We start from the raw sequence: 23,461 nt of genomic DNA, 5'->3' as shown, positions 1-23,461 counted from the left end.
TCTTCCAGAAGTTTGGGGGTTATTTTTTTCCATATTCTTTAATAATCCCAGGAGGTTCCCAGGTAGTCCTGCGTAGTTTACCAGTTTGAAGGTGGTAAACTATGCAGTTTGGGTCTTTTTTTTGCAAGAAGTAACCTTGGTCATGTAGTGATCCAATATGATTTTCAAAATCAGCGTCCTGAAACGTTTGTCGCTCTTTGGCAATCTGTGGAAGTTGATGACATTGAAATCCTCAGCATCTTTGTTTGGTTGGTTCCTCTCTGCGTTCTGACCTTGCTTGGGCCTCTGTTGGATGAATCAGAGATCCCAGGTGCCTAGTAGTGACTGGTGAGCCTTGTAACCATTGGCTCTGTTTCTAGAGTTCAAGGTAAAAATCTTGAGGAATCGTAACAGCTTCCATGGATGGCTTTGGCTGGAACATACTGCCAAGCAAAACCAGTGTACTTTCGCAATCGCTGGTAGAGACTGGATCCTGGGTTTCTCCAGGAACCATCTTTCATCTTTCTCATAATGTTTTATCAGAAACCACTTCAAGTCCAGAAGTATTTGAATCTTGACGATTCATACCGAGCTGCCACGGTTCTCTGCTTTCCAGGTCTTCACGCAATCACATGTGCAGACAGTAAGGGGTCATGGTTCTCATTTGGAGTGTACCAGCCTGAAGACCAAGTCAAATCTGGACAGCAACGTGCTCCCCCTTTCTAAATTCTCAGAAGGCACTGGTCTTTCATTTATGAGCAAATTCTGTACCCACCATGGGACTCTAACTCACAACCCCGAGATCAAGGGTTGCATGCTCTCCCGACGGAGCCCGCCAGGCGCCCCACAGCTTGTCTTTATTGTCATGTCCTGCAACCGGACTTGGAGCAGCAATCCCGGAAGTCCCTGCAGGGAGGCTACACAACCACCCCAGCCTCGTCGCTTTGCTGCTGCCTTACTTCTAACAAGACTTCGTGTTGATTGTCCTATCTTCTCAGGTTCACCTATTCCACAAATGCTTTGATCACCAAGTAGAAGGGCACCAGCTTCCAAAGCAAAATCTCCAGAGGAACAAGGTACCAAAAGAGTTACCCATCAACCACAAACACAGGCCTCCTGGAGCAAGGCTGCACACCGCTGGGGGGTCGGGCTCCTTCTCACACCTGCATCTCCAACTGCAAGGACACGGGGGTCTCCTCCAATCCAAATTCTGTTTTTGTCATCTGCCTATGTCTGGCTTCTCCCAAAAAGTGCCACGGCCCGACCTGCTTTAACAAGTCCAAGAGCAGGGGCACCTGGCAGACTCAGTCAGAAGAGCGTGCGGCTGTTGACCTTGGGGTTGTGAGTTCGAGCCCCACTCTGGGTGTAGAGATTATTTAAATGAATAAAACTTAAAAAAAAAAGTTCATGAGCAAAAATGACAGGGCAAAGCAGGTTGACAATGAGTTTAAAAAGGCTTTCAGCTTTAATCTCTCGGAGGGCATAAAGATCTTTAGGAAAGACCCCATCAATGCTCCATGCTTACATCCATCCTCAGAAGCCTTGGTTTTCTAGCTTTTACTCTTGCTAACATAATCGCCTCCAATGTGCTAAAGGAACATGCATTTGTCATTATTTCCTGAACCTCATTTGGCATCTGAGACTTCGACAACTCGCCTTCCTCAATTCATCCAGTCCCATGCTACCAAATCTTATTCTGTTTGAATGCAGTCTTCCCATTGGTTCCAGAAATCGTCAGAGCTCTGTATTTATCCCAGGCCTCTCCATGAATCATCTTAAAAGGGAAACACATTTGCAAGAGTGTCTGACTAAAACAACAGCTGCAAATGACAAAAAACCCTCAAAACTGGCTGTGGTTAAAGATCTGGTTAGAGTTCATTACAATGCAATCAACAAGGAAATTTGGTTACTTTTGTGACACATAACACTTTTTTTGAAGTTTTTTTATTGTTTGTTTGTTTTGACAGAGAGAGACACAGAGAGAGAGGGAACACAAGCACAGGGAAGCTGGAGAGGGAGAAGCAGGCTCTCCGCTGAGCAGGGGGCCTGACGCCAGGCTCGAACCCAGGACCCTGGGATCATGACCTGATCCAAAGGCTGACACTTAACGACTGAGCCACCCAGGCGCCCCCCAACACATAACACTTTAATAATCAGAATTACAGGTGATGACTTTATAACAGGGCATATCAAAACCTGAGGAATTCTGGAATAGTTACAACATCCACCCACGCAATATTCTATCAGAACGTTTATTACCGCTTATTTCAATGCTTTCCATGGAGTTGGACACACCATATAAGCCCAATTAGTAAGCAAACAAAGCATAACACTTCATTTACAAGGTTGAATTTTGGGAAATTTGTCAGAAATATCAGGACATTTTAAAGCACACGACTAAATCGGATTACAGATCATTACAAAATTAATACTTAATGATCCATTTCGCTAAAGTAGCAGTAAGGGATTCTAAAGGCAAATACAAGGGTTATATGGTTGTTAGTATTCTTAGCTCTTTCAATATTGAGAAGATTCAACTTTAAGTAATCAAAGACCTAATAAGGGCAAAACATGGAAACTTTGTTTTTCTAGGAAGATGACATTACAGATAAAGAAAAACCTTTGTTCACAATATCTTATTAAGAGTAGATCAATAATTATAAAAAACAACGTTTTAAAGATTTTATTTTTAAGTAATCTCTATACCCAATGTGGGGCTTGAACTCACAACCCCAAGATCAAGAGTCTCGTGCTCCACCGACTGAACCAGGCAGGTGCCCCTGAATATCATTTTAACAGAGAGAAAAAAAATAAATTCCAATCTTATATCAGTATGCTTCTGATGGCAAAGCTCATTCATTCCAAAGAGATGAATTTTGTTTATTTGGGTTTTGGGGAGGGGAGCAGTGGGAGAGGGAGAGAGAGAATCCCAAGCAGGCTCCATGCTCTGTGCAGAGCCCAGCAGAGCCCAGCATGGGGCTCATCTTACGACCCTGACATCATGATGAGCCAAAATCAAGGTCAGATGCTCATGCGACTGAGCCACCCAAACACCCCTATTTGTTTAGGGGTTTTGTTTTGTTTTGTGCGAGAGAGAGAGAGAGCGAGCGAGCAGGGAGGGCGAGCAGAGGAATAAGAAGAAGCAGGCTTCCCCCTGTACAGGGAGCCTGATGTGGGACTTGATCCCAGGACTCCTGGATCACGACCTGAGCCAGAGGCAGATGCTTAACCAACTGAGCCACCCAGGTGCCCAGTTTTAAAGTAAACTCTAATTAAAAGTGGTGTTTGAACTCATGACCCTGAGATCAACAGTTGCCTGCCCCACCAACTGAGCCAGCCAGGCACCCCAATAATAAAATGAATTTTTTTAAAAAAATTAAGCAGTCCCTCCTTTTCCCCTTCCCGTCATCTCCCATATGGATATATACTTATTTTCTTAAGATCTGTTTATTTATTTTTAAGATTTTATTTATTTGCCAGAGAGTGTGCTTACAAGCAGGGGGAGCAGCAGGCAGAGGGAGAAGCAAGTTCCCTGCTGAGCAGGGAGCCCCATGTGAGATTCGATCATAGGACTCTGCCTGCGATCATGACCTGAGCCGAAGGCAGACACTTAAGTGACTGAGCCACCCAGGCATCCCTTGTTTACCTATTGTAGAGAGAAAGAGAGAGACTCTTCAAGAGACCCTGCACTGAGTGCAAAGTTCGACTTAGAGCTCAGTCCCAGGACCCCAAGATCATGACCCAAGCCCAAATCAAGAGTTGGACACTTCATCAACTGTGCTACCCAGGCAGCCGGATATATACTTCCTGAGACAAGAACATACAGGGCGTTGCAAGGATCTGAGTTCCTGCGGGTACTGGAATGTCCTGACCAGAATCCCCACCAGGAACGAAGGGCTCTCTGCTGCCGAGAAGCTGCCAGCCATCCTCAGCAGCTGGATGCCACCACTGACGGCCTTGACTGAAGACAGCTGCCTTGTCAAGGTCATGCCCTCTTCCCAGGTGGTCACATCCAGTGACTATCAATAGGAGGGTATAAAAAGTCCAGCCCTTTGCCCCAACTTACGACGGTTCTGAAGGGTAATCTAAGTTTTGGAACCCCAGAGAATCAGCGAAGGCTTCTGTGGGTGTGGGATACGGCTCCTCGGCTCCTTGTCTGCCTGGGCCCGCTCTTTTCCATCTTTCCCTCCCCCGGGAGCCCATCCCTCCTTAACAAGCTTTCCATCCCGATCTCCGTAGCACAACACATTCCCTTCCAAAGACGCTTTCTCACAAACCTACAACTAGGCTTTTTACGTTCAGATTTCGTCCTACGTTCTCCCTCTTTAAATAACCGATCTCACTTTCTTTGCATCGAGTTGTTTCTCTTATTTCTAGTAGTCATGATTACATTTATTCTTAGTTCTTAAAAACCTTAGTTTCTACGGAACAGTAGTCACGGTGAGCTGTGGTGCTCATTTTCTGTGACTAGGAGCCAAACAGATAAACCTATGCCTAGTAATGGTTTACATCTGTTTCTTCTCCACAATTATCTGTAGATTCCCCCATAAAACTATGAGACACTAGACAAAGTTGTACCATTTTTTTTCCCCTTTCCCAACAAATTTTGCTGCAGAGATGACCTGAACCTGCGGACTCACAGTAAACACAGAACAGAAGTTTTCCATCTAATGTTAACAATCCTAACAACATGTTCATTTTCATTCAACCAACGAGCTTAAATTAGCTTTAATGTCAAATATCTTCCCAAATCACGGGAACTGGAATCTTAGAATGCACAATTCTTACAGGTACTTGTCTTTAAACCAACTAAATATCAGAGCTCTTCCACAAATTAATTTTAGCAGCCCCATCCAGAGGTAGAGAAGATAGCTCACATTTACAACATACGTGGACACACGAATATGGAAGCGAGATGCAAACATAATCTTAAAGCCCCAAATTTCCGAACACGTTATGCTTCATGGATTCATTCATTGGTCATTTTTCTTCAGAGTCTAATGAATTATTGTGGCCAAGCAGGGCAGCAAAAAGAGATGGCCCGATTTTGGAGAACACAGCCCCAAGGACTGCATTCAGGAGTCAAACTGGCATTTCCGAGTTTCCCATTAGAAAACAGCCCGTTTTACCCAAAGCTGCAGCGACACAGACCCCCACCCCCACCCCCAAAGCCCCGAGCGGCGGTGGGGACGTCCGGGTCTCACCGGCTGATCCAAAGCACTTCCCGGTCCGCGTTTGCTTAAGCAAGAAAAGGAAGTGAGGAGCTCGCAGACCCCCTAATGACCAGCCACCCGAGGGGAGGCGGAAATCGAGGAAAGCCCAACCAAACGGGAGGAAGGAAGAGCTGAGATGTGCTCACCGAGGGAGGTCTGTCCAAGGCGGCGCCACGAACATTGTCCTTGTCGCCAGCGCGGAGTTAGTTCGGCGCTGAAGGCTGGTGGCCCCCGTCGGGGTGGGGCCCCGGGGCCGTCCCCAGGCGGTCAGAGCGCGGCACTCCCGGCCCGGCGGGGCCCCGGCGGCCTCCCTGCAGGAGCGAGCGGCAGGGGCGTCGGAGGGCAAGTGGGAAGGTCCGGGGGCCGAGCTGCAGCTGTGCCCATGAGGCCTGACACCTGCGCGTCCTGGTCTCACCCGCACCGGGCCGCCTCCTTTCCCCGGGCGGAAGCCAGAGGACCTGCCTGGACCGCGAGCAAGAACCCCGGCGCCTGGGGGTGGGGGCGGAAGGGAGTCCTGGTGCCCGCAGCCTCCGCGCAGGGGACACGGGCTGCGCCTCCCCGACGCCACCTGTTGCTGGCCGGTCTTGAGGAGGATTTAAAAGATGAACCAGACACGGGCTAGTCTCCGAGAAGCTTCAGCGAGTTACAGAGGGCTTCGCAGTCCACGCTAGCTAACAAAGAAACAGAAATCAGTCCTAGCTCGGGACAGAGACAGGAGGCGAGCCCCCCCCCCCCCGGCCTGGGTGTGGCTCCAGGGCCCAGGAGCAGCTGGGCCCCCTTGGGGGGGGCGCGCCACAGGCCAGAAGCCCTGCGTCGCTGTCCTAGTCACAGCCCCCAACTAGAAGCACTTCCGGAGTGGGCCCCATAGGGACCTGGAGAAGCCGTGGCACATCTATGGCACCAGGGCAACCCACAGGTGGAGCGAGCAGGTCACAGCCACCCGAGGCCACACAGGGACCACACAGACAGCCCGACCCTCATGGGCACAGACTTGAATTCCACGAATATAAGCTTTTCAAACAGCCACACTAAACTGTCGCTGTTAAGTTGTGTGTGCTTTGGACCGGAGGAGCAAGGGACCTGGGGCCTCCTGGGGCGCGGGCCGCCTTCTACTTTTTGCCTGGTGGTGACAACAGGGGACGCTGCCTCCTGCAAGTTGACTGAGCTGGACCACGAGGCAAGTGGGGATTTAATCAGATCCTATCAGAACCCAAATCCCTTACTTCCTGAGACAGATGGAATACTTATCTGCAAGTCCCACTTTCCAGGAGCCCCAGGTGTTTCTTAGAGAGTCTATTCAGAACCTTGGGGAACGTTCCTGAAGAAATGCAAATTAGAATCCCCATAACCTTGAGTTACACCTGGCCTTCAATATGGAACCTGCAGCACAACTGTGATCATGACCTATGGCCAGAGATCTCCAGAAAGAAGAGGAAGTCTGGAGGTTGCTGGGCTTGGACCCCCGACTGCTGTCCCCCTGAGGGACCGACACAAAGGAACTAGCTCCAAGCACCAAGGTGTTTACCAGGGCGGTGGCGTACAGAAGTGGACGGACAGGCCACCCACAAGATACCCACTCAAGCCAGCCTCTGAAGTCCCCTGGGGCCACTCGCAGCCCCCACAGGGATGTGCAGTCCCCTCCCCCATTCTGGAATTTATTTCCATGAAAAGTCTCACAAAGGCTTGGATATTACATATCATTTACTGAAGCAACTTCATTGGGAAGACTGGAATTACTGGAAAGGAAATGAAAAATTCATGACCACACCCATCAGGGACAGTCGTGTGCTGTCATTTTTGTCCTTCAGCTGCCAGGAAGTTGACTGTAGATTTTTTCAATGATCCCTCAGGCATCCTAAGGCTTTCTCTTGAGCATTTCTTGGTGAGAGATTTGAGGAGCCTCTTGGAGCATCATCAATGGTTCTTCCAAACCCAGAATCTGTGCGGGACCCAACAGCACGGCTGGTGCCTGGCAGCCCCACAGGGATGCCTCGGTCTAGTTACTGGGGAGGCTGGGGTCTCCGTGAAGACCCTGCCAGGACCTGTGACTGTCCGAGGACATCTTCTCCTTGTCCTTTTGGCTACTATTTATTTTTAAAAAAGATTTTATTTATTTGACAGGCAGAGATCACAAGTAGGCAGAGAGGGAGGCAGAGAGGAGGAAGCAGGCTCCCCGCTGAGCAGAGACCCTGATGCGGGGCTGGATCCCAGGATCCTGGGACCATGACCTGAGCCGAAGGAAGAGGCTTTAACCCACTGAACCACCCAGGTGCTCCCTTGGTTACTACTTCTTACTAGAATCTCTCTTCGTACCAGAATAAGACGTGAGATTCCTGCAAAATGTCAGTAGGACGCCAAGTGATTGAGCTAATTCGGACCCAGCCCCGACTCCACCCGGCCGTGGAGGGGGCCTGACACCTCCTGAGGTCCGGGCACTGTCCCAGTCTTAGAGGAGGACACAAGGATTATAGGAAGGACAGGACCCTTGCTACCTTCTTGCTGTGTGACCCTGGACAAATTATTTAACCCTGGGTCACAGTTTACCATCTGTAAAATAAGGACAGTGATTCATATCCCCATCTCCCAGTTCTGTGTGGAGGCTCAGGGGTCAGAGAGACCTGGCCTTGAGCCCCGCCACGGAGCGGGAGGCACCTGCTGGAACCCACGGCAGCTGGCAGCCTCCTTGGTCTCCTGGTGGCCAACACGAGCTGATTCAGATGCCATGGGGTTCTGGCTGCTCCCTGCCTGTCAGGCATTCCAAGTGCAGGGTGGGAGCTCGCCGGGTCTGGTCCCCTTTGCAGGGGTCCTGTGATCATCGCAAACATCCCAGGATTGTGACGTGTCTGATAAAAAAACAAACTTCTATAGGCTTAGGCTGGATACCCAAGCTAGGGGCTGGTCTAGGCAAGCTTGGGGTTGAGGAGCACCGCAGAGTCAGGGGCAGGTAACCCAGGGCCAGCATTTGAGTTTATATCAAGCAGTCTTGGGGCCCAGCCCAGTTCTGTCACTTACCATTTGTGCCTCAGTTTCCTGTGCTGCGGACACGGAAGCCCGTGTTCCAGCAGCGCCATGAAGGGGCTTCCACGCGGGGTAAATGTGACTCCCCCCACACCCCACCGGGTTTTGTCCCGCGCACCCGGCCTCCCTAGGCCGAGTCCTTTCTGTCCGAGGGAGGCCCGTTAGCCTGGATGGGGCCCCGGGGAGCACACGTGCGCTCCCAGGATCTCCGGATGGGGACTGGGCCCGGCTTCTCCGCTGCAAACGCGGCGGCTGCGCACAGGGAAGAGAGGCGCGCGGGCGGGCTGGACGGGGGCTGCGCGGGCGCAGGTGCAGGGCCTCGCCGCCAGGTGGCGCCAACGCAGACCTCCTCCGAGCCCCGCCTGCGGGGCGCCCAGGCTTCTGCGAGGCAGCCCACCCCCGACCGGCACCCCGGCACCCAGCGGTGTCTCTGGCGTCCTTCCCGCCGCCCACCCGCCTCCAGGCCTGGGTACACAGCCCTGGAACTGCAGTCCTGCCTCTCCGAAATGGGGAAAGGCCAAATGGGGAGACATGATACATGATCAAGCTGTGTGACCTTGGGCACGTCACTCACCTTCCATGTGCCTTCTTACTTTGACTTTACAAAGTACTTTATTCAAGATCTGGAAGCTGGCATTTGACTCCATGATATCGACAGAACTGGGACCGGCCCAGGGTGGCAGGGTCGCGATGGGAGGAACGACCACATAGTCGGAGAGACTGAGAGTTGCTCTCTGCAGGGCTGGGTGCCGGACAGGGGGGGCCTCAGGCTTCTCTTGGCACAATCGAAGGACAGAAGATGGCTGACCAGCATGCCACCAACTCCGGGGCTCCCTTGCCGCCAGGAGCCTGCTCTGGAGGATTCTCACCATGACTCCCAGTCTCCAGAGGGGCCAGCCTCTACTCCCCCACTGCCTCATCACCAGTTTGGCTTGTCACCAAATAGAGGAGCCCCATCCCTGTGGTATCTAGCAAGCACTTCTCATTGTCTCCCAATACCCATTTCCCAGCCTCTCTTTGGGCTGGGTGTGGCCCACAATCTTCTTCTAACCACTGGGAAGGGAGCATGGATGTGTGCATAGGGGGCTGTTCTTTACAAGGAGTGGGGAGCACAGTCCCCTTTCCCAGCCCTATTCTCCTTGGTTGGTCCCCAAACTCAGGGAGGAGGGCCAGAGAGCATCTTCAACCACAAAGACAAGGTGGGTGGCCACACGTCCGGGAGGGCAGAGCATCAAGATGGAAGGAGCCTGGGTCCTTAATACCAGGGGCCTCCCTTGACTCGAGACGGTTCAGGCTCCAGCTAGAAAGTGAAAGAGAAATTTTGTCTTGCTTCATGTCACTTGAAATTCTTACACTCTCCTCTGGCAACATCAGCCAGGCCCATCACTCTGTCACTGAGCTCGAACATCAGAGTTAGCTCCCATTGAGCAGGAACTTCCTCTTTCCACGCAGGCCATGCTAGTGGCTGTCCCCGCGGGCTGTCTACACTGCATGACGAAGCACGCCACAAACTCAGATTCCTTATTGGTGTTCACGTGGCCCCTGTGGGCTGTTGCCACTCTGCTGCGTCCCGAGGCACATCTCTCTGCCCCGTGGTGCTGTTCTCCTACCTTGGTGGGGGGAGGGAGCGACATGGGGATGTAATGCTCTCAGCTGAGGTTTTTCCTATCCTGTGGTTCTTGCTGTGAGCGCTTCCTGAAAAAAAGGGGAAGCAGATCTTTGCGGGTAAACCACAGGTTCAGTCTCTTGTTGGACAGTCGTGCCGTGGCTGAAGCCATAGTGGGGTAGGCATGTGCCCTAGTCACATTCCTGGCCAGCAGCCCTACTCTAAGGGCTTGGCAAATCACCTAGCTCCCAAGGTCCTATCCCCCCCCCCCCCACCCCACCAAGGCTGGCAGTCACTTGTAGGGATCTGTCACCCTGTCCCAGGCATCTGAATTGACATTTCCCGCCCCATCTCCTTTGGACCGTATGACGGAGGCTTCTTCCTGTTTGGGCCAGGGATAACCACCTGCTCCCTGCTGAGCCAATGAGAATATTCAATAAGTTCAAAAAGAACACAGAGATGAAGCAAAATCTTAGAGCGAAGTTAAAGGCAGCATTGATAATAGTGACAGCCCAGGCAGCCTTGTGCGCAGGCTCTGGGAGCACCTGGTGAGCACCGAAGCCTCACGAGCCTGTGACCCAGGCCACTGGCCTGTAGTCAGAGGAAGACACGGAGGCTCAGAGGCTCAGAGACGGTCCCGAGGTTATTTGGGTAGGTGTCGCTTTTGCAATTGACCCCCTGAATCGGGCATTCAGTCCTCTCCTGCCCCATCCCCTGCCATCCCCACTGCCCTTCCTCCCAACGACTCCCTAATTCCCTCCGGGCTGCTTCCCACCCAGCAACTTCTGCCCCGTGTTCTTTCCAAGCCGTCACTCAAACAGCCTCTCTGCCAGGAAGCTCCCGACTCCGTGGTGCCCTGGGCACCCAGCCCTCAGCACAGCCCGGAGACCATGTGTGGTGCCCCTCTTCCAAGCAGAGCAGCCCTGCTAGAGTAGGACCAGCCTCGGGGGCACCCCGGAGTCTGCGCTGGGCCCTCTTATGTTCCCAGAGCTCTTGGAGTGGGGGCCTTACAGCGCCTCTCCATTCTACAGAGCAGGAGAAGGAGGGCTCAGGAAGACCGAAGTCTCTTCACTGGGTCACACAGCTAGTAAGTGGCCAGCACACAGGTCAGGCCTTAGTCTCGGGGGTCCCAGGGGATGGCACAAAGCAAGAGAGCTGGGAAGGGTCAGTGTGGGAGGGGGCCAGAACCAGAGGACCTGGGCGGCAACGGGCTGCTCTCTCCCCCCGACCCCCACCATGGCCACGGGCTGCTTGGTGCTCCTCCACAGGGGGCAAGCCTCCCCAGCTCCTCAGGCTCCTGGGGGGCCTGGGGCCCCATGTCCTGCACCTTCTCTCCATGCTCTTGGAGAAACTATTACAGGTGCCATGTTCACAGTTTGTAAAGTTCTTCCCCAGGTACATAGCAATCCGGCAACCCTCCTGCTTCAGAATCTCCCATGGCTCCCAGGGCCAGAGGGCTGAACCTTACATCCTGGGCCTGGGGTTTAAGGAACTCTGAAGTCAGTCCTGAGCCCTTCCTCCGATTCCGGGCTCCCTCTCCGGCACCTGAGTTCCGCCCCAGCTTCCAAGGCTGTCCACCTGCTCTTCCTGCTGCCTGGGTCCCCCTCTGCAGCCTGGGTAACTCTTCTGATCCTGAGACCCAGTGGGAAGGCCACGGCCCCCTCCTCCAGGAAGTCCTCCCTGCTGCCTGGCCCCCACATGGAGTCAGCTGTCACTTTCTCAGCCTTTGGTGGATGGTCCGTTCACTTCACCCCTTGAAGCATCTGGATGGGGCCCAGGGCTCCTCTCTGGTCCCCAGAGGAGGTGACTGAAGACAGACAATCAGTAGCCTCACTTTCACGTTTTCTAGGAGAGGAAACTGATGGGCAAGAACCAGTCGAAGGCCAGAAAAGCTCCAGTGCCACTGTGTTTCCTGTGGAGTTCCCTCCTCATTAGAGGACTTGGCATGCCTTGCTACCATGTGTCCCCATTTTGCAGAAGAGGAAATGGACATAAGGGGAAACAGAGACCAGGGACTTGACCACAGTCACAGGGCTAGTGAGACATAGTGTAACAAAGCATGGGTGACAAGGGGTGATCGTGTCACCTCCCTCTCAGGGCTGTCTTGCACACTTAGGAAGGTAACAGGTATGAAGGGGTTGGAGCCAAGAGGAGCTTGACAAGACAGCGACTTCCTACTGTCATCCCTCCCCTAGGGACTTAGGCAGGAGGCTGGCTTTGCCCTGTCCCCCAGGAGGGTCTCATCTCCTTGGCCTTCCCAGTGTCACCTAGGCTCGGCTCCGTCTCTTCTCTGGGCTTGGGAGAGCCACAAAGATGGGGAGTTCATTCTTCCCAAGAGATTTGCCAGTCCCGTAGACACCAAGGAAGCCATTGCCTGGCTCAGAGCTTCTACGGGTGGGGAGATGGACTTGGGGTTCCCATCCCAACAATCCCCGAAGCCTGAGCCCAGGGTGGGGGCCTGTAACTGTGCAGCCTGAAGCCCCACTCTGTCATTCATTGGCTGGGTCACCCCGGTCAAGTCACTGTGCCTCTCTGGACGTCGGTTTGTCCCTATAAAATGAGGTATTGGAATTGGGGTTCTGGATTCTACTTGCCAGTCATTTCTTACTGAATCAGCCCACCAGTTTTCCTGTGAAGGACCCATTCGAGAGGCAGGAGCGCCGAGGGATTCCTGTGATGGGCCCAAAGTCACCCAGTGAATGGGCAGTAGAATCAAAACTGGGTCTCAGAGTCAAGCTCTCTCCTCTCCACTGGCTTCAGGAATCTTGGCTGAGGCTGTGGTCTTACTGGGCTGCGACGCCATGGGCATTCAGCTGTGTCCTCTGAGTGCTTCTGGGACAGCTCAAAGACAAGGATGGTTTTAGAAACCCCTGGGGCTCGGGCAGGAAATCCGGGGCAGCCCAGTCCCAGCCAGCAGGGCTGTTCCTAAACCGGAGATGAGAGAAGATGAGGTCCCAGGCCTGCTCACTGTGGCCACGGGGGAGCTGTGACATGCAGGAGATGACAGCTGCTCTCTCCCCGTCGTGGCTTTTGGAGAGGACATGGAGCCTCAAGTAGGCAGGGACCTCAGGGTCCCTGTGCTGGGTTCTCTGCCTCCCCAGAGAAGCTTGGGGGAGAAATGTCAGCCACGTTGGTCCCGGGGGTCCTCTCGTCCAGGTCCCTCCTGGTGCAGAAACAAAGGAGTCCGTGTCACACAGAGGCAGATCCCACGTGGAACCGATGTCCCAGTATTAAGGCCACTGGCTTCCCACACACCTGTGAGTGCACAGGGCGCAACCAAGCAGGCCCCATGACGCTCCCTCTCTGGAAGGAGAGCGCCCTTACCAGCCTGGCTGTGTGTCTGCCGGCAGAGCTCCATGTCTCTGAGCCACTTTCCTCTTCTGTAAACTGGGCCTATCACTGGCCTCCCAGAGCTCTTGAGAGGAGCAAGTGGGCTTATATCGAGGAAAAGAGGACCTTTCTCTCCACCACCCCAGATAACCCCAGGGGAGGTTTCTGCAACTCCCCAATACCATCTTCTGTGCCCCAAAACCTGGGGTCAGAGGAGGGACCGGCCGTTTGGTGGGCATTCTGTGTGAGATACTGAGCATCTGTGCTCTCATCTAAACTTCCAAATGACACAGTGAGGTATTTCCCCCCCCCTTTTTTTGTGCAGATGGGGAAACTGAGACTGGGGGCTGAGTCCTTTCCTGCTGTCTGGGCTGGAGCCCCAGAGGTGCACATCAGGAGAAGACACAGGCCAGGGGAGGGCCAGGGCTCAGGGAGGGGTAGCACAGACCTAGTCCTCCACTCAGAGCTCACCACCAGGGGGACAGAGGACCTAGGCTCAAAGCCCAAACACTGATTTCAGTTCTGTGAGCAGGGCCGCTAAGGAGACACTCCAGGGAGGGTATCTAATGGAGGGACCGGGAGGGGCGAGGCTGCCGAACCCTGGGGCCCCACAGAAGGCACAGAAACGGTCTGGAGGGCAGGAAGGAACCAAGGGGTTGATCGGGAGTGGGAATTCCTGGCAGCAGTCAAGGCAGGGGCCAAGCCCCAAGGCCAGAGCACAGATACAGGGATGGGAACAAGTTCAGCTACCAGTGGGGAGGGGTGGGGGCCAGGAGCCAGTTTGTGCAGATGAGAAGGGATTTTAAACTCCATTTGGACAATTCTGGGGAGCCACTGGAGGGTTTAAGCGAATGGGTGATTGGTTTAGATCCAGGGTAGAAAGATGGTTTGTGCCTCTGTGGCCCTGGGGCAGGAGAAGGCCGCTAATTGGGGATTCAAACAGGGGGGTCCCCAGGACTTGAAGGTTTGGAGGGAGAGGGGATGGGGTAGAGGAAGGAACCTAAGATGACCCCTGGTGCTGAGGGCAGGGGGCAGTGGGGCCCTTTACAGGGTGGGGAACAGGAAGGGTAGGAATGGGCCATGATCACCGGGAGCAGGGACATTGCTGGGGAGGTGACTGGTTGCTGAAAGTGAGGCTGGGCTTGTGGGCCCAGGCCGGCAGAGCCCCAACATCAGAGGAGGGCAGAGGAGGCCCAGAGGAAGAAAAGTCAGGAGGGGCAGACCGGAAGAGCAGGGGGTAAATGCCAGGGCAGGTGGAGTGACAGGAGACTGCCAGAGCTCTAGCCACGGGTTGGTGTCCCCAGGAAAAGCAGCCACGGGTGGACAGGGCTGCAGACCATGTTGGGTGGGAGTCGCGCCAGCGGTGGGTGGGGGGTGTGGAGGGGCCAAAGTGCGGGAATAGAGGGAGCGCAGGGTCAACTGGGGGTCTCGAGCGAAGGAGGTGGCAGGAGGGAGGCCACCGCCTCAGGGGAGCTCCAGCCACAGCCCAGGCGCAGAGCGAGGGGAGTTCTCTCCGGAGCTGGGCCGCAGGAGCCTCAGTCTCAGGCGGCGGCAGGAAGGCGACCCGGGCCTGGCTCTGCGACCTTACCCGACCCCAGGCTAGGCCCCATTTGCTCTGCGGGGCGCCGGTACCCTCACGGTGGATCCCCCAGGAGGCTCCGCCCCCAGGGGTGACCTCGGTCGCTCCCGGGATGCCTGTCCCCGAGGGCTGGGCAAGGAGATCCTGGGGAGCTGAGGCCACCCCCAGTATTCTCGGCCGAGAGGGGTTCAAGGACTAGCCGTGCTGTGTGGCGTCCTGCGAGGTGGGATGGCCCAGACCGGCTACTTCCTCGAGCTTCCCCCCTCCCTGCCCGGGGCGCACAGCCGGGTCTCATTACTGCCCATCCCCCAGCCCCGCGGGCCGGGGGGTCTCGGCGGCGGAGGGGGGGAGGGGCGGGTTATAATCAATCCCAGGCCGGAAATTCCTCCCGAGGGGCCCGGCTGGGAGCCTGGCCGGCCGCCCGCTCCAGCGCTCCTCCTCCTCCGAGCCCGCCCCCCGCATCATGGAAACTGGGCCGCCAGCCGACCCCCTCGCTCAGCTCCGCATTCCTGCCTCGGGGGGGCGGGCAGGGCTCGAGAGCTGGGCTGCCCCGTCAGGCCCGCGGCGGGGGGCGCCCCCAGTGCCTCAGAGTTGGGGGCTGGCGCCACCTCCCCACTCCAGATGGGGCGCATCTTCTCAGGGGCGCTAGGGAGGCCGGCGGGACCCGTGACACTCCGTTAGACTCCCTCAGCTCCGAGAGCCGGCTGAGCCCCACCGCCTCCACCCCTGCTCCGGGCTTCTATTCACTGGGCGTTCGGGGGGTTACCGGGCTGCGCCCCGTGTGGTGTGCCCGCCCCCCAACGCCGGGTTTTCGCTTCTTACGAGGCGGACACCGTTAAGCCCATTTTCCAGGTGAAGGCTCTGAGGATCATGGAGGGAAAGGCTCGGGGACGGACGGAGCAGGAACCCGGCCGCCTCCTCCGGGCAGCTCCCCGGACGGCGCGGGGCAGCAGTGGGCTCTCACACATCCCCGCGAGTCCTCTCCAGGACGCCTGGAATGAGGGGCTGTGACTGGCGCGGGAGGGCGTGCGGACTTCGAAAATCCTGTCTGCGCGCTCGCTGCGGAGCCGGGTAGGGCTCTCCAGCTCCGGGTCTCAGTTTGCCCACGTGGGAAGAAGGCGCCCTCCCAAGCCTCTGCGAACAACATAAGCCGGGGACTCGGGCCCCCAGATCCTCCGAGTCACCAGGCGAGCACACAGCGCTTACCTGCGACCCTCAGACCTGAGCTGCCGCCTGCTTCCAGCTGTGGGGCCTGGCGGGGGCCTGGCCAGCCAGATCCCGGGGCTCCGGGGGGCGGGGCTTGGGCGGTGCCGGGCGGTGCCTGAGAAGGGGGTGGGGCCAGGGGGCCAAGATTCCGTGGAGACAGCGGCAGTGCCGCGATCCGCGGCGCGCGGACTCGGACCGGGACCCGCCGTGGCGCTGCGGCGCCAGGTGAGCGAAACTAGGGCCCCGGGCTCGCCCTCCACTTTCCTCAACTTTTTGTTTGGTCCCCTCCCTCCGGAAAGGCCCTGGGGGGCGGGAGCCCGGTCCTCCCTTTCCCCGGGACAGAGTGTGGGCGCGCGGGGAGGCGGGACCCCAGAGTGCGAGGGACCCGGCCCAGAGCAACTTCCCGCGGCCTGAGACCTTCAGACTGTGGCTCCAAGTTTCTCCCTCCTGAGGTCCCCAGCGTGGACCCATGCCCTCCAGAGTCTCGGGGTCTCTATGTGTGTGCCCATCTCTCCGCATGCCTCCGCCTCCCTCCTCACAGGGACGCGTAGGGCTCCGGGCGACCTTTCCGGGGTTGGCGCTGGGGCACCAGCTCCGGCCTGGGGCGCCGTGGTCACTTCAGCGGTTAAGGGCCGGGAAGAAGGCTCCACACTCAGAGATGACTTGGAAACGGCCCTTGCCTCCTCCCAGGACTCTCCCGTGGCCGTGCGGGGAAGCGCAAAGCGTGGGCTAGGGTCCGCAGGCCCGGCGTCGGGTCCCGGAGGAGCCCCCTCCTCGTGTGACCCCGGCAGGCTCCTCTGTCTTTCTGGGCCGCAGTTTCCATCTGTGAAAATCAGGCTTTGGACGCAGTAGACTCTGCGGCTCTGTGCTAGGCCCTGGGCCTTCCGCACTCCTGTCGGAGGAGGAATGGGGTGTCGTGCCTTGAGCTTCGGGGGTGCGGATGGGGAGTGAGTGGGGTAGCAAGGCCTCCTTCCTGGGGCCTTGGCACGGATTCCAGCGCGGAAGCTGTTTAGAAACCAGACAGGGGTAGTAAAGACGCACCACTGGACAGCGAGGTCCTAGCCCTCCTCGCCTGCGGCCCAGGGCGCCCGGGTGGGGGCCCCCCGTTTCCTCCCACACCCTCCCTTCGGTGGGGGCCACACCACACACAGCCCAGCTACTCCTTACCCGGCCCGGCTACAGTTCTTAGGCCACAGGTCGGGAAGGGCTGAAGCCAGGCGGCCCAAACTGGGGCGGCCTGAGGTGCTGGGGCGGTGCTGCTCGGTCCGGGACGCGGGCCACTGAGGCCTCGGGTGGAGGAGGCCGGAAAGGAGGACAGGCGGCGGGAAAGGGGGATGATTCATCCCGAGGAGCTCGAATTGGAAACGCTGCAACCTGGGAACAGCCTTGCCCGGGCCGACGGGAGAGCTGGGGGGAGCTCTCCCTGCAGGGCCCCCTGCCCAGCGCCTGCAGCCCCCTGCCCCCGGCCCCCTGCCCTGACCACTGCCCGGACGCTGGGGGAGGGGAGGCCTCTTCAACCAGGACTTGAAAGCCATCCTGGGCAAAGTCTTCCGCTGGTCGTGGTCAGAACGGTCTTCCCGGAGTCTAGCTCAAGTCTCTCCTGCTGCAGCTTCAGTGCAGGCTGAGGAGGTCTGAAAGGAGGGGGCGGGCAGGAAGAGGCTGGAGTCACCCCCTCCTTCCTACGCTGCGGTATGTAAAGCGCAGTAGGGGGGAGGTGGGGCCCGCGAGCGACCCCAGCGGACCCGGGCGGTCGGAGCTCCTTTACTACCCTCCCTCCTTTACTACGGTGCACCCACGTGCGGGGGTGAGGTCGATCCCGGGCTGGACTTACCCTGGAGACGCCACTGCCGGGGGCCCGCACACCTCCCGAGGCCCGGGATCTGAGGGCTGGCGAAGAGGGTGCAGGCGGCCGGAGCCCCGCAGCGGAGGATGCGCCAGGTAGCAGCCCGAGCCCCCCTCCCTCCTCTCCGCCCGCGGGTCCGGCCAACTCCGGCTTCTGCCGCGCGTCCCTGGCTCGGAGCTGCGCTGCGGAAAACCCGAGCGGGGGCGGCTCCCCGCCTCGCAGCCCGGGAAAATCCGGGGGTGGCCGCCAGGGATCTCCAAGCGGCCTGGGCGAGGCAGCCCGATCTTGCCTCCCATATTTGGGCCCCCAATCTGGCGCTCCGACCCTAGGCCCGTCGGTTTAGTCCTTGCCTCCCCTCTCTCCGCAGAGCGCCCAGACGACGGCAAGATGACCGCCGGGAGCCCCGGAGACTTCGGAGAGGTGCGGAGGAGCCCCGAGGGCCGCGTCTCCCGCCTGGGCCGCCGCCTGGGCCGCCGCCGGCGCCCGCGCTCCCCGCCGGAGCCTCTGCGGGTGCGGGCACGGCTGCGGCTGCGCTCGCCGTCGGGGGCGTTTGCAGCTCTGGGGGCGCTCGTGGTGCTGGTGGGCATGGGCATCGCCGTAGCCGGCTACTGGCCTCACCGCGCCGGGGCCCCAGGGCCACGCGCTGCCAATGCCAGCGCGCCCCCCCTGAGCGAGCTGCGACGCGAGGGTCGCGGCGCCGGCCGGGGCCACGGCCCGCACGAGCGGCTGCGGCTCCTTGGGCCCGTGGTCATGGGCGTCGGCCTGTTCGTGTTCATCTGCGCCAACACGCTGCTCTACGAGAACCGCGACCTGGAGACGCGACGGCTTCGCCAGGGGGTGCTGCGGGCTCAGGCGCTCCGGCCGCCTGACGGCCCTGGCTGGGACTGCGCTCTCCTTCCCAGCCCCGGACCCAGGACTCCCCGAGCCATAGGTTGCATAGAGCCAGAAAGTTGGGACCTGTCCCTGCGTCGGGGTACCTCACCCGTTCCATCAGTGCGGAGTCTGCGTTCAGAGCCTGCGAATCCTCGCTTGGGGTTACCTGCCCTGCTCAACAGTTACCCGCTGAAGGGCCCGGGGCTGCCTCCACCCTGGGGTCCACGGACCCAGACTGGCCATGTAATTATTACCGTGCAGCCCTCTGGTTCCTGCATCGAACATTCCAAGTCTCTGGATCTGGGCCTTGGGGAGCTTCTGCTTGGGGCTCCAGCGCCTCGAGACTGTGCTCACGGGAGCTGGCCCCGGCTGGACCGCCTCAGCCTGGGGGGTTATGCCAAGTTGGAAGGAGGAGGGGACTTGGGAGCCCGGGTTTGAAGAGCAGAGGACAGCCTGCTAGGAGGCTGCCGCATGGACCGTGGTAACAGGACCAGAAGTCCCAACGTCTAGTAGATGCAGCAGTCACTTCCCAGACTGGAGATGGATGCTCTGGCCCCAGCAGTTGCTAAGGCACCCTGACTTGCATGTCAGCAGAGAAATGCCAACTGCACAAGGGTTCAATCAGCTGGAGAGAATGTGTTTTCACGTGGAGTCTGGAGGCCAGCATGACTTGGCCTTGGGAATTCTTTAAGCCTCCAAAAGTGGCCTTAGCCTTGGACAGGTACCTAAAGGGGCTGGAGGTCCAGGCTGGGGTGATTGGGAGATGCTGGTGGTGTCTCAGCAGACCCAGAGTGGTGGGCAAGGACCCCTAAGACTTGGAAGGTAGGTTGGTTGGCATGTGACAGGCTGGGCCAGGCTCCCTCCACCATGGCATCAGTTGCAGGGTCTGGGGAGATGAGCAATGAAGTAGATTTGAGACCCTCCACTGCCATCTGGGATGGGGACTGAGACTTTAACTCCCACCACCTCAGCCCCTCCGTCCCCTCAGTCATGCAGGGTACACCCCACTAGGGCTACACTACTGCCAAAGCCTTCCTCCTGAGGGTCCGGCCCCTTCCTCAACAGGTCTGAGAAGCCCCCTTCTCTCCTTTGTCGTGGTCTGTGCAAAATTTCCCCCAGCTGGCAAAAAGCATCCGCCAGTTCTACTTTTCTACAACGTCGAAGCTGCATCTGGGCCATTGTGGGTAGCTTACTTTAGAAAAGGGTCTTTTCTAGGGTCAAAAATTTGGGTCTCCCTTACCCATGTTGAATTTTCCCCAGATTGCTGGTAGGAGAAAAGGACTTTAAAGGTTGATCAACTCTCACAGATTCAGTACTGGGTTTGTTTTTTGTTTTGTTTTGTTTTCTTTGTTTATTGAAAAATGCAATACAAGAAGCAAGACCAAACACGTATCTAAACACTACACCACTTCTCTTACTACAAAAGGCCAAAACAGCAGACTAATTATTGCGTTTTTAATCTAAGGATTTTGCCAATTTGATTCTGCTGCCATAGTTCCTATTTTGTCAAGAAATGTAAACAACTACTTGATATGATTCATGATTTTAAAAAAATTTACAAAGCTCCTTCATTTTTGTCACCAAAATAATACATTTGAGAGAGATTTGTAAAAACCACCAGCCTGGGGCGGACATCCTGGGCAGATCTTTCCAACGAGCATTCCTTGATGTTGGTCAGGCCGAAGCTCTGGTTCCACTTCCCAGGGTAGACCGGGGCCCCTCCCCCTAGGGTGCCATGCAGAGCCTGCAATTGGTGGGGGGGCCTGGGCCGGCAGGAGAAGAGGCCCTGAGAGGTCCCTGCAGCCAGGTTCTGTGCGCCCTTGGCTTAGAAATTCAGGTCCTGCTTGGTGGGTGGGTGGGTAGGTGGGTGGCAGAGACCTCATGTGGCTTGGAGGAAGTCTTTACTTCTCAAGTGGAATAAAAATAAAATTGCAGTGAGAGTTGTCACTGTGGTGTGTCTGAGTCACTTCAGGAAAACGGCTGCCAAGTCTCTGACCCTGGAAATGAAGCTCTCTCCTCCCTTCTTCACCATTTCCACCTGGACAGAATCTGTTTTTCTTCACACGCGCGCACGCACACGCGCGCGCGCGCACACACACACACACACACACAAATGCACACACAACTGCAGGAAGAAAAAAAAAAATCCAAACAATTGTCAAAGCCCCAGATCTGTCCCCAGAGAGGGAGGAGGTAGGGAAGAAGCTCGGAAGGACATCCTCTTCCTAGCTTTTCCAAGTTGTGGCTTCTCAGCGCTGCAAGGGCATTTGAGATCTTCTGGCCCAGTTTACAGTCAAGGAAGCAGAGAAGCACCGTGAGCTGGTGACAAAGCCAAGGGGGCGTGCAGGCCCCCATCAGCGGTGCAGACAGGAACACCAGCGTGGACAGCGGATAACTCGGTGGGCGCTCTTCCTCACCCCCACCCTCTCATTCCACAGCTGTCAGCTCTGGGAGCTGGGAGCTCTTTCAGCAGGACAGCTGGCCGCTGGAAAGCAAGCTCACGTTACATGCTATTTGATGTGAGCTGGATTCCGAACCTCACCACCACCCCTGGCAGCACAGGCCAGGCTTAGGCACCAACAAGCCAGCCCCATCATTTCGGACCCTATGCCCACAGGCCAGAAGTCTGCTCCTGAGACAGGACAGTCCTTTCTCCCAGGCCTGTCACACGTCCCACCTGAGCTCTTCCTGTCCCTCTCCAGAGAGCTGCCTTGTGGTTAGTAACAGGCTCACATAAGTACTAAATGAAAAATGCACACATCTGAAATCAGTTCAAACCAACCGACTTTGTCTAGAAGACTCAGCCAGTAGAGGCTTTGGACACATGCGGCTGGCCCCCACTGTGGGGACCAGAGGTTTTACACTTCTCTCACTCATGCCTCCTGAGCCCAGAGACTGCTGACTGTGACCCACTGTCTAGCTCATGAAGTTCACTTCTGTCCCACCGTAAGATTCTAAGAACTTCCAGGCAGATGTGTTTGTGGGAAGCTAGCTGGAAGACTTGGGAAGCACTATTGAATAAAAAGGCCCCCAGATCAACCAGTAATGGTGGAACTGGGCTCATCGGTCAGTCCCATTTCCAAAACTAAGGGAAAAAAAGTTAGAAGTAAAATAAACCCACAACACACCACAAAGATCAAGCCTATAACACCTGACAGACCTCAGATGGAGAGTGGGAATGAGCAGAGCTGGTGTTGGTGCTGCCTAGTGTGTGGGGTTTTGAGGGAAGGATGGCCCCTAAAAGCCAATTCCCTTGCTCCCTGCCTCCCTTGCTGCAGGCAGGTACCGGTCAGGAGAAGAAAAGTCAAGGAACACAACCTCCTCTCGAGTCATATTTCCAATCATCACAGGGTTAAAGAAAAAGGTCCAGGGTTGGTCACCTGGAAATACTTCTTAGTGGGATCTGACTGAGGTAAACACCATTCCCCTGTGTGAAGTGCACATTCCCAGAACTAGAAAGCCTTTTTTTTTTTTTTTTTTTTTAAACCTCATCAACTTTCCTTACTCAAATCATCACTAAAATTGTGCCATTAGAGCTTTTGGCCAAAAGTGCCTATTTTTCTGTGAGTTTTGGTCTCCTGAGATGGGAGGTGGGGGGAGCACTTAGCAGAGCCACTGCTTCTGACGAGGTTAAAGGGGAAGGGAGGGCAGGAGGGTGAAGGCCACAGATTTGTTCGAACATTCACAGTATCAGATATATCTGGAACAACTTCTTGTGTCTTTGATCTAAAGAAGCTCCAAAAGAAAGAACAGGAGGAAAGAAGGAAAAACAACACTACATTCTTAGCAGAGATCTCTGCCTCACTAATACCACCCTCAACAAAAGGACAGGGATGTCTCCCTGCGGGGTGTGGATCAGGAAAGCTGCCCTGCTTCACATGGTAAAGTCACATCATTGGCTCTGAGAAAGGGCTGGTTCACAAAGTTTCTGCCGACATCGAAAGGGTATAAAAGTAGGGGAGGAGCAGGGAAGCCCCATTAAGCTGACTTTGGCCCCCAACACAGCTGACAGAGCCTCTGGAGGATTTCCCCAAGAACTCTGTAGACCTGTCAGTATCTGGGTTGGAAGTAAATGGGGAGAGGCTAGGTTGAAGGGGTTACAAACCACCCCATTAAAAAAACACAAAGCTCTTTAAAAACAGTCCGCAGAGTGAAAAGTTGAACAATCTCTGGTATCACAATATAGAAAAAGGTATTAAAAGAATCAGCAACATCTAGAAGACTCTGTCGGTATAAACCCCAAATAGAAAACAAAGTTAATTTTCTGGTGGTTTATAGCAATTTTGAAAGCCTGAAGTCTGACTGTTGCAGGTAAGCTTCTTTATCAATAATTTTGCTGGTTTTCTTGTGGATGGGAGACAGGCAGGGAGTTGGGGTAGGATAGTTCCTTTCCTAGAGGAGAGAAAGCAAACTTTTAAAATTCTGCAAAGGAAGACAGCCACCCCATCCCAGTGCCAAGTTCTTGTGGTCCCAGGTGCCAGGCAGGGCCCGAGCCGTCGTACTGAGGAGCCCAGTCCTCCCTGGTGATTGATGGCTTCCTGAGTCATTTGTAAACTATGTCTAGGCATAAATTTCTCTGGATTTCTGGCTCCCCAAAAGCAGCTAGGCTGCTTCCATTTCTCAAGTCTGGCCGCTGAGCTTCAGCCCTCTCTTCTCTATCCCCTGAGCCCTCATTTCTAGACAGCCAGGTCCTGCTTTTCTTTGTTTTGTTCTCCTCCTCTGGCCCTCTCAGGTTTAGACTCAGAGATACCTGTGACAGCAGAAAGCCTTCACTTTAGTGAGTCGCAGTGTGGACACCTCTGGGGGCTCTTTCT

At 56.0% G+C, this 23,461-nt stretch overlaps 3 protein-coding genes and 1 pseudogene across 21 annotated transcripts in view; 1 reads left to right on the top strand and 3 right to left on the bottom strand.

Moving 5' to 3' along the window:
• Window positions 1-19: 19 nt before the first annotated feature.
• On the bottom strand, window positions 20-762 carry LOC131810058 (DNA helicase MCM8-like; annotated as a pseudogene).
• A 6,118-nt stretch (window positions 763-6,880) lies between these two features.
• On the bottom strand, window positions 6,881-17,892 carry LOC131809640 (protein enabled homolog). 2 transcript variants are annotated; one of them, XM_059136910.1, is made up of 4 exons: window positions 17,763-17,892; window positions 17,099-17,562; window positions 15,932-16,936; window positions 6,881-12,979 (listed from the first exon to the last, which is right to left on the bottom strand). In XM_059136910.1, the coding sequence occupies exons 2-3, from the start codon at window positions 17,464-17,466 to the stop codon at window positions 16,351-16,353; spliced, it is 954 nt and encodes a 317-aa protein (XP_058992893.1). In that variant the 5' UTR covers window positions 17,467-17,562; window positions 17,763-17,892; the 3' UTR covers window positions 6,881-12,979; window positions 15,932-16,350. The 2 variants fall into 2 exon arrangements, with proteins under 2 accessions (XP_058992893.1, XP_058992894.1); XM_059136911.1 differs by lacking the exon at window positions 17,763-17,892 and having other exon boundaries at window positions 6,881-9,510; window positions 17,099-17,466.
• On the top strand, window positions 17,644-20,590 carry TMEM200B (transmembrane protein 200B). Its single transcript, XM_059136912.1, has 2 exons — window positions 17,644-17,869; window positions 18,142-20,590. Exon 2 carries the CDS (start codon window positions 18,162-18,164, stop codon window positions 19,083-19,085), a length of 924 nt encoding a protein of 307 aa, XP_058992895.1. The 5' UTR covers window positions 17,644-17,869; window positions 18,142-18,161; the 3' UTR covers window positions 19,086-20,590.
• EPB41 (erythrocyte membrane protein band 4.1) overlaps window positions 19,968-23,461 on the bottom strand; it is a 199,325-nt gene continuing 195,831 nt past the window's right edge. For all 18 annotated transcript variants that reach the window (XM_059136905.1, XM_059136891.1, XM_059136886.1 and 15 more), the window contains one exon: window positions 19,968-23,039. The gene's annotated coding sequence lies outside the window, so the exon portion shown is untranslated. The remainder of the gene's footprint in view (window positions 23,040-23,461) is intronic.

This window comes from Mustela lutreola, chromosome 10 (genome assembly GCF_030435805.1).
Source record: "Mustela lutreola isolate mMusLut2 chromosome 10, mMusLut2.pri, whole genome shotgun sequence".
Classification (NCBI taxonomy): domain Eukaryota; kingdom Metazoa; phylum Chordata; class Mammalia; order Carnivora; family Mustelidae; genus Mustela; species Mustela lutreola.
This window is presented reverse-complemented; position numbering and strand designations above follow the sequence as displayed.

What these genes read in the sequence shown, in the direction of transcription:
- LOC131809640 (XM_059136910.1), bottom strand. Translation starts at nt 17,466, where the DNA reads ATGGCTTTCAAGTCCTGGTTGAAGAGGCCTCCCCTCCCCCAGCGTCCG. An exon ending in AAGAACTGTAGCCGGGCCGG is followed by an intron (nt 16,937 to 17,098) that starts GTAAGGAGTAGC and finishes GTTTCTAAACAG; the next exon opens with CTTCCGCGCTGGAATCCGTG.
- TMEM200B (XM_059136912.1), top strand. Translation starts at nt 18,162, where the DNA reads ATGACCGCCGGGAGCCCCGGAGACTTCGGAGAGGTGCGGAGGAGCCCC.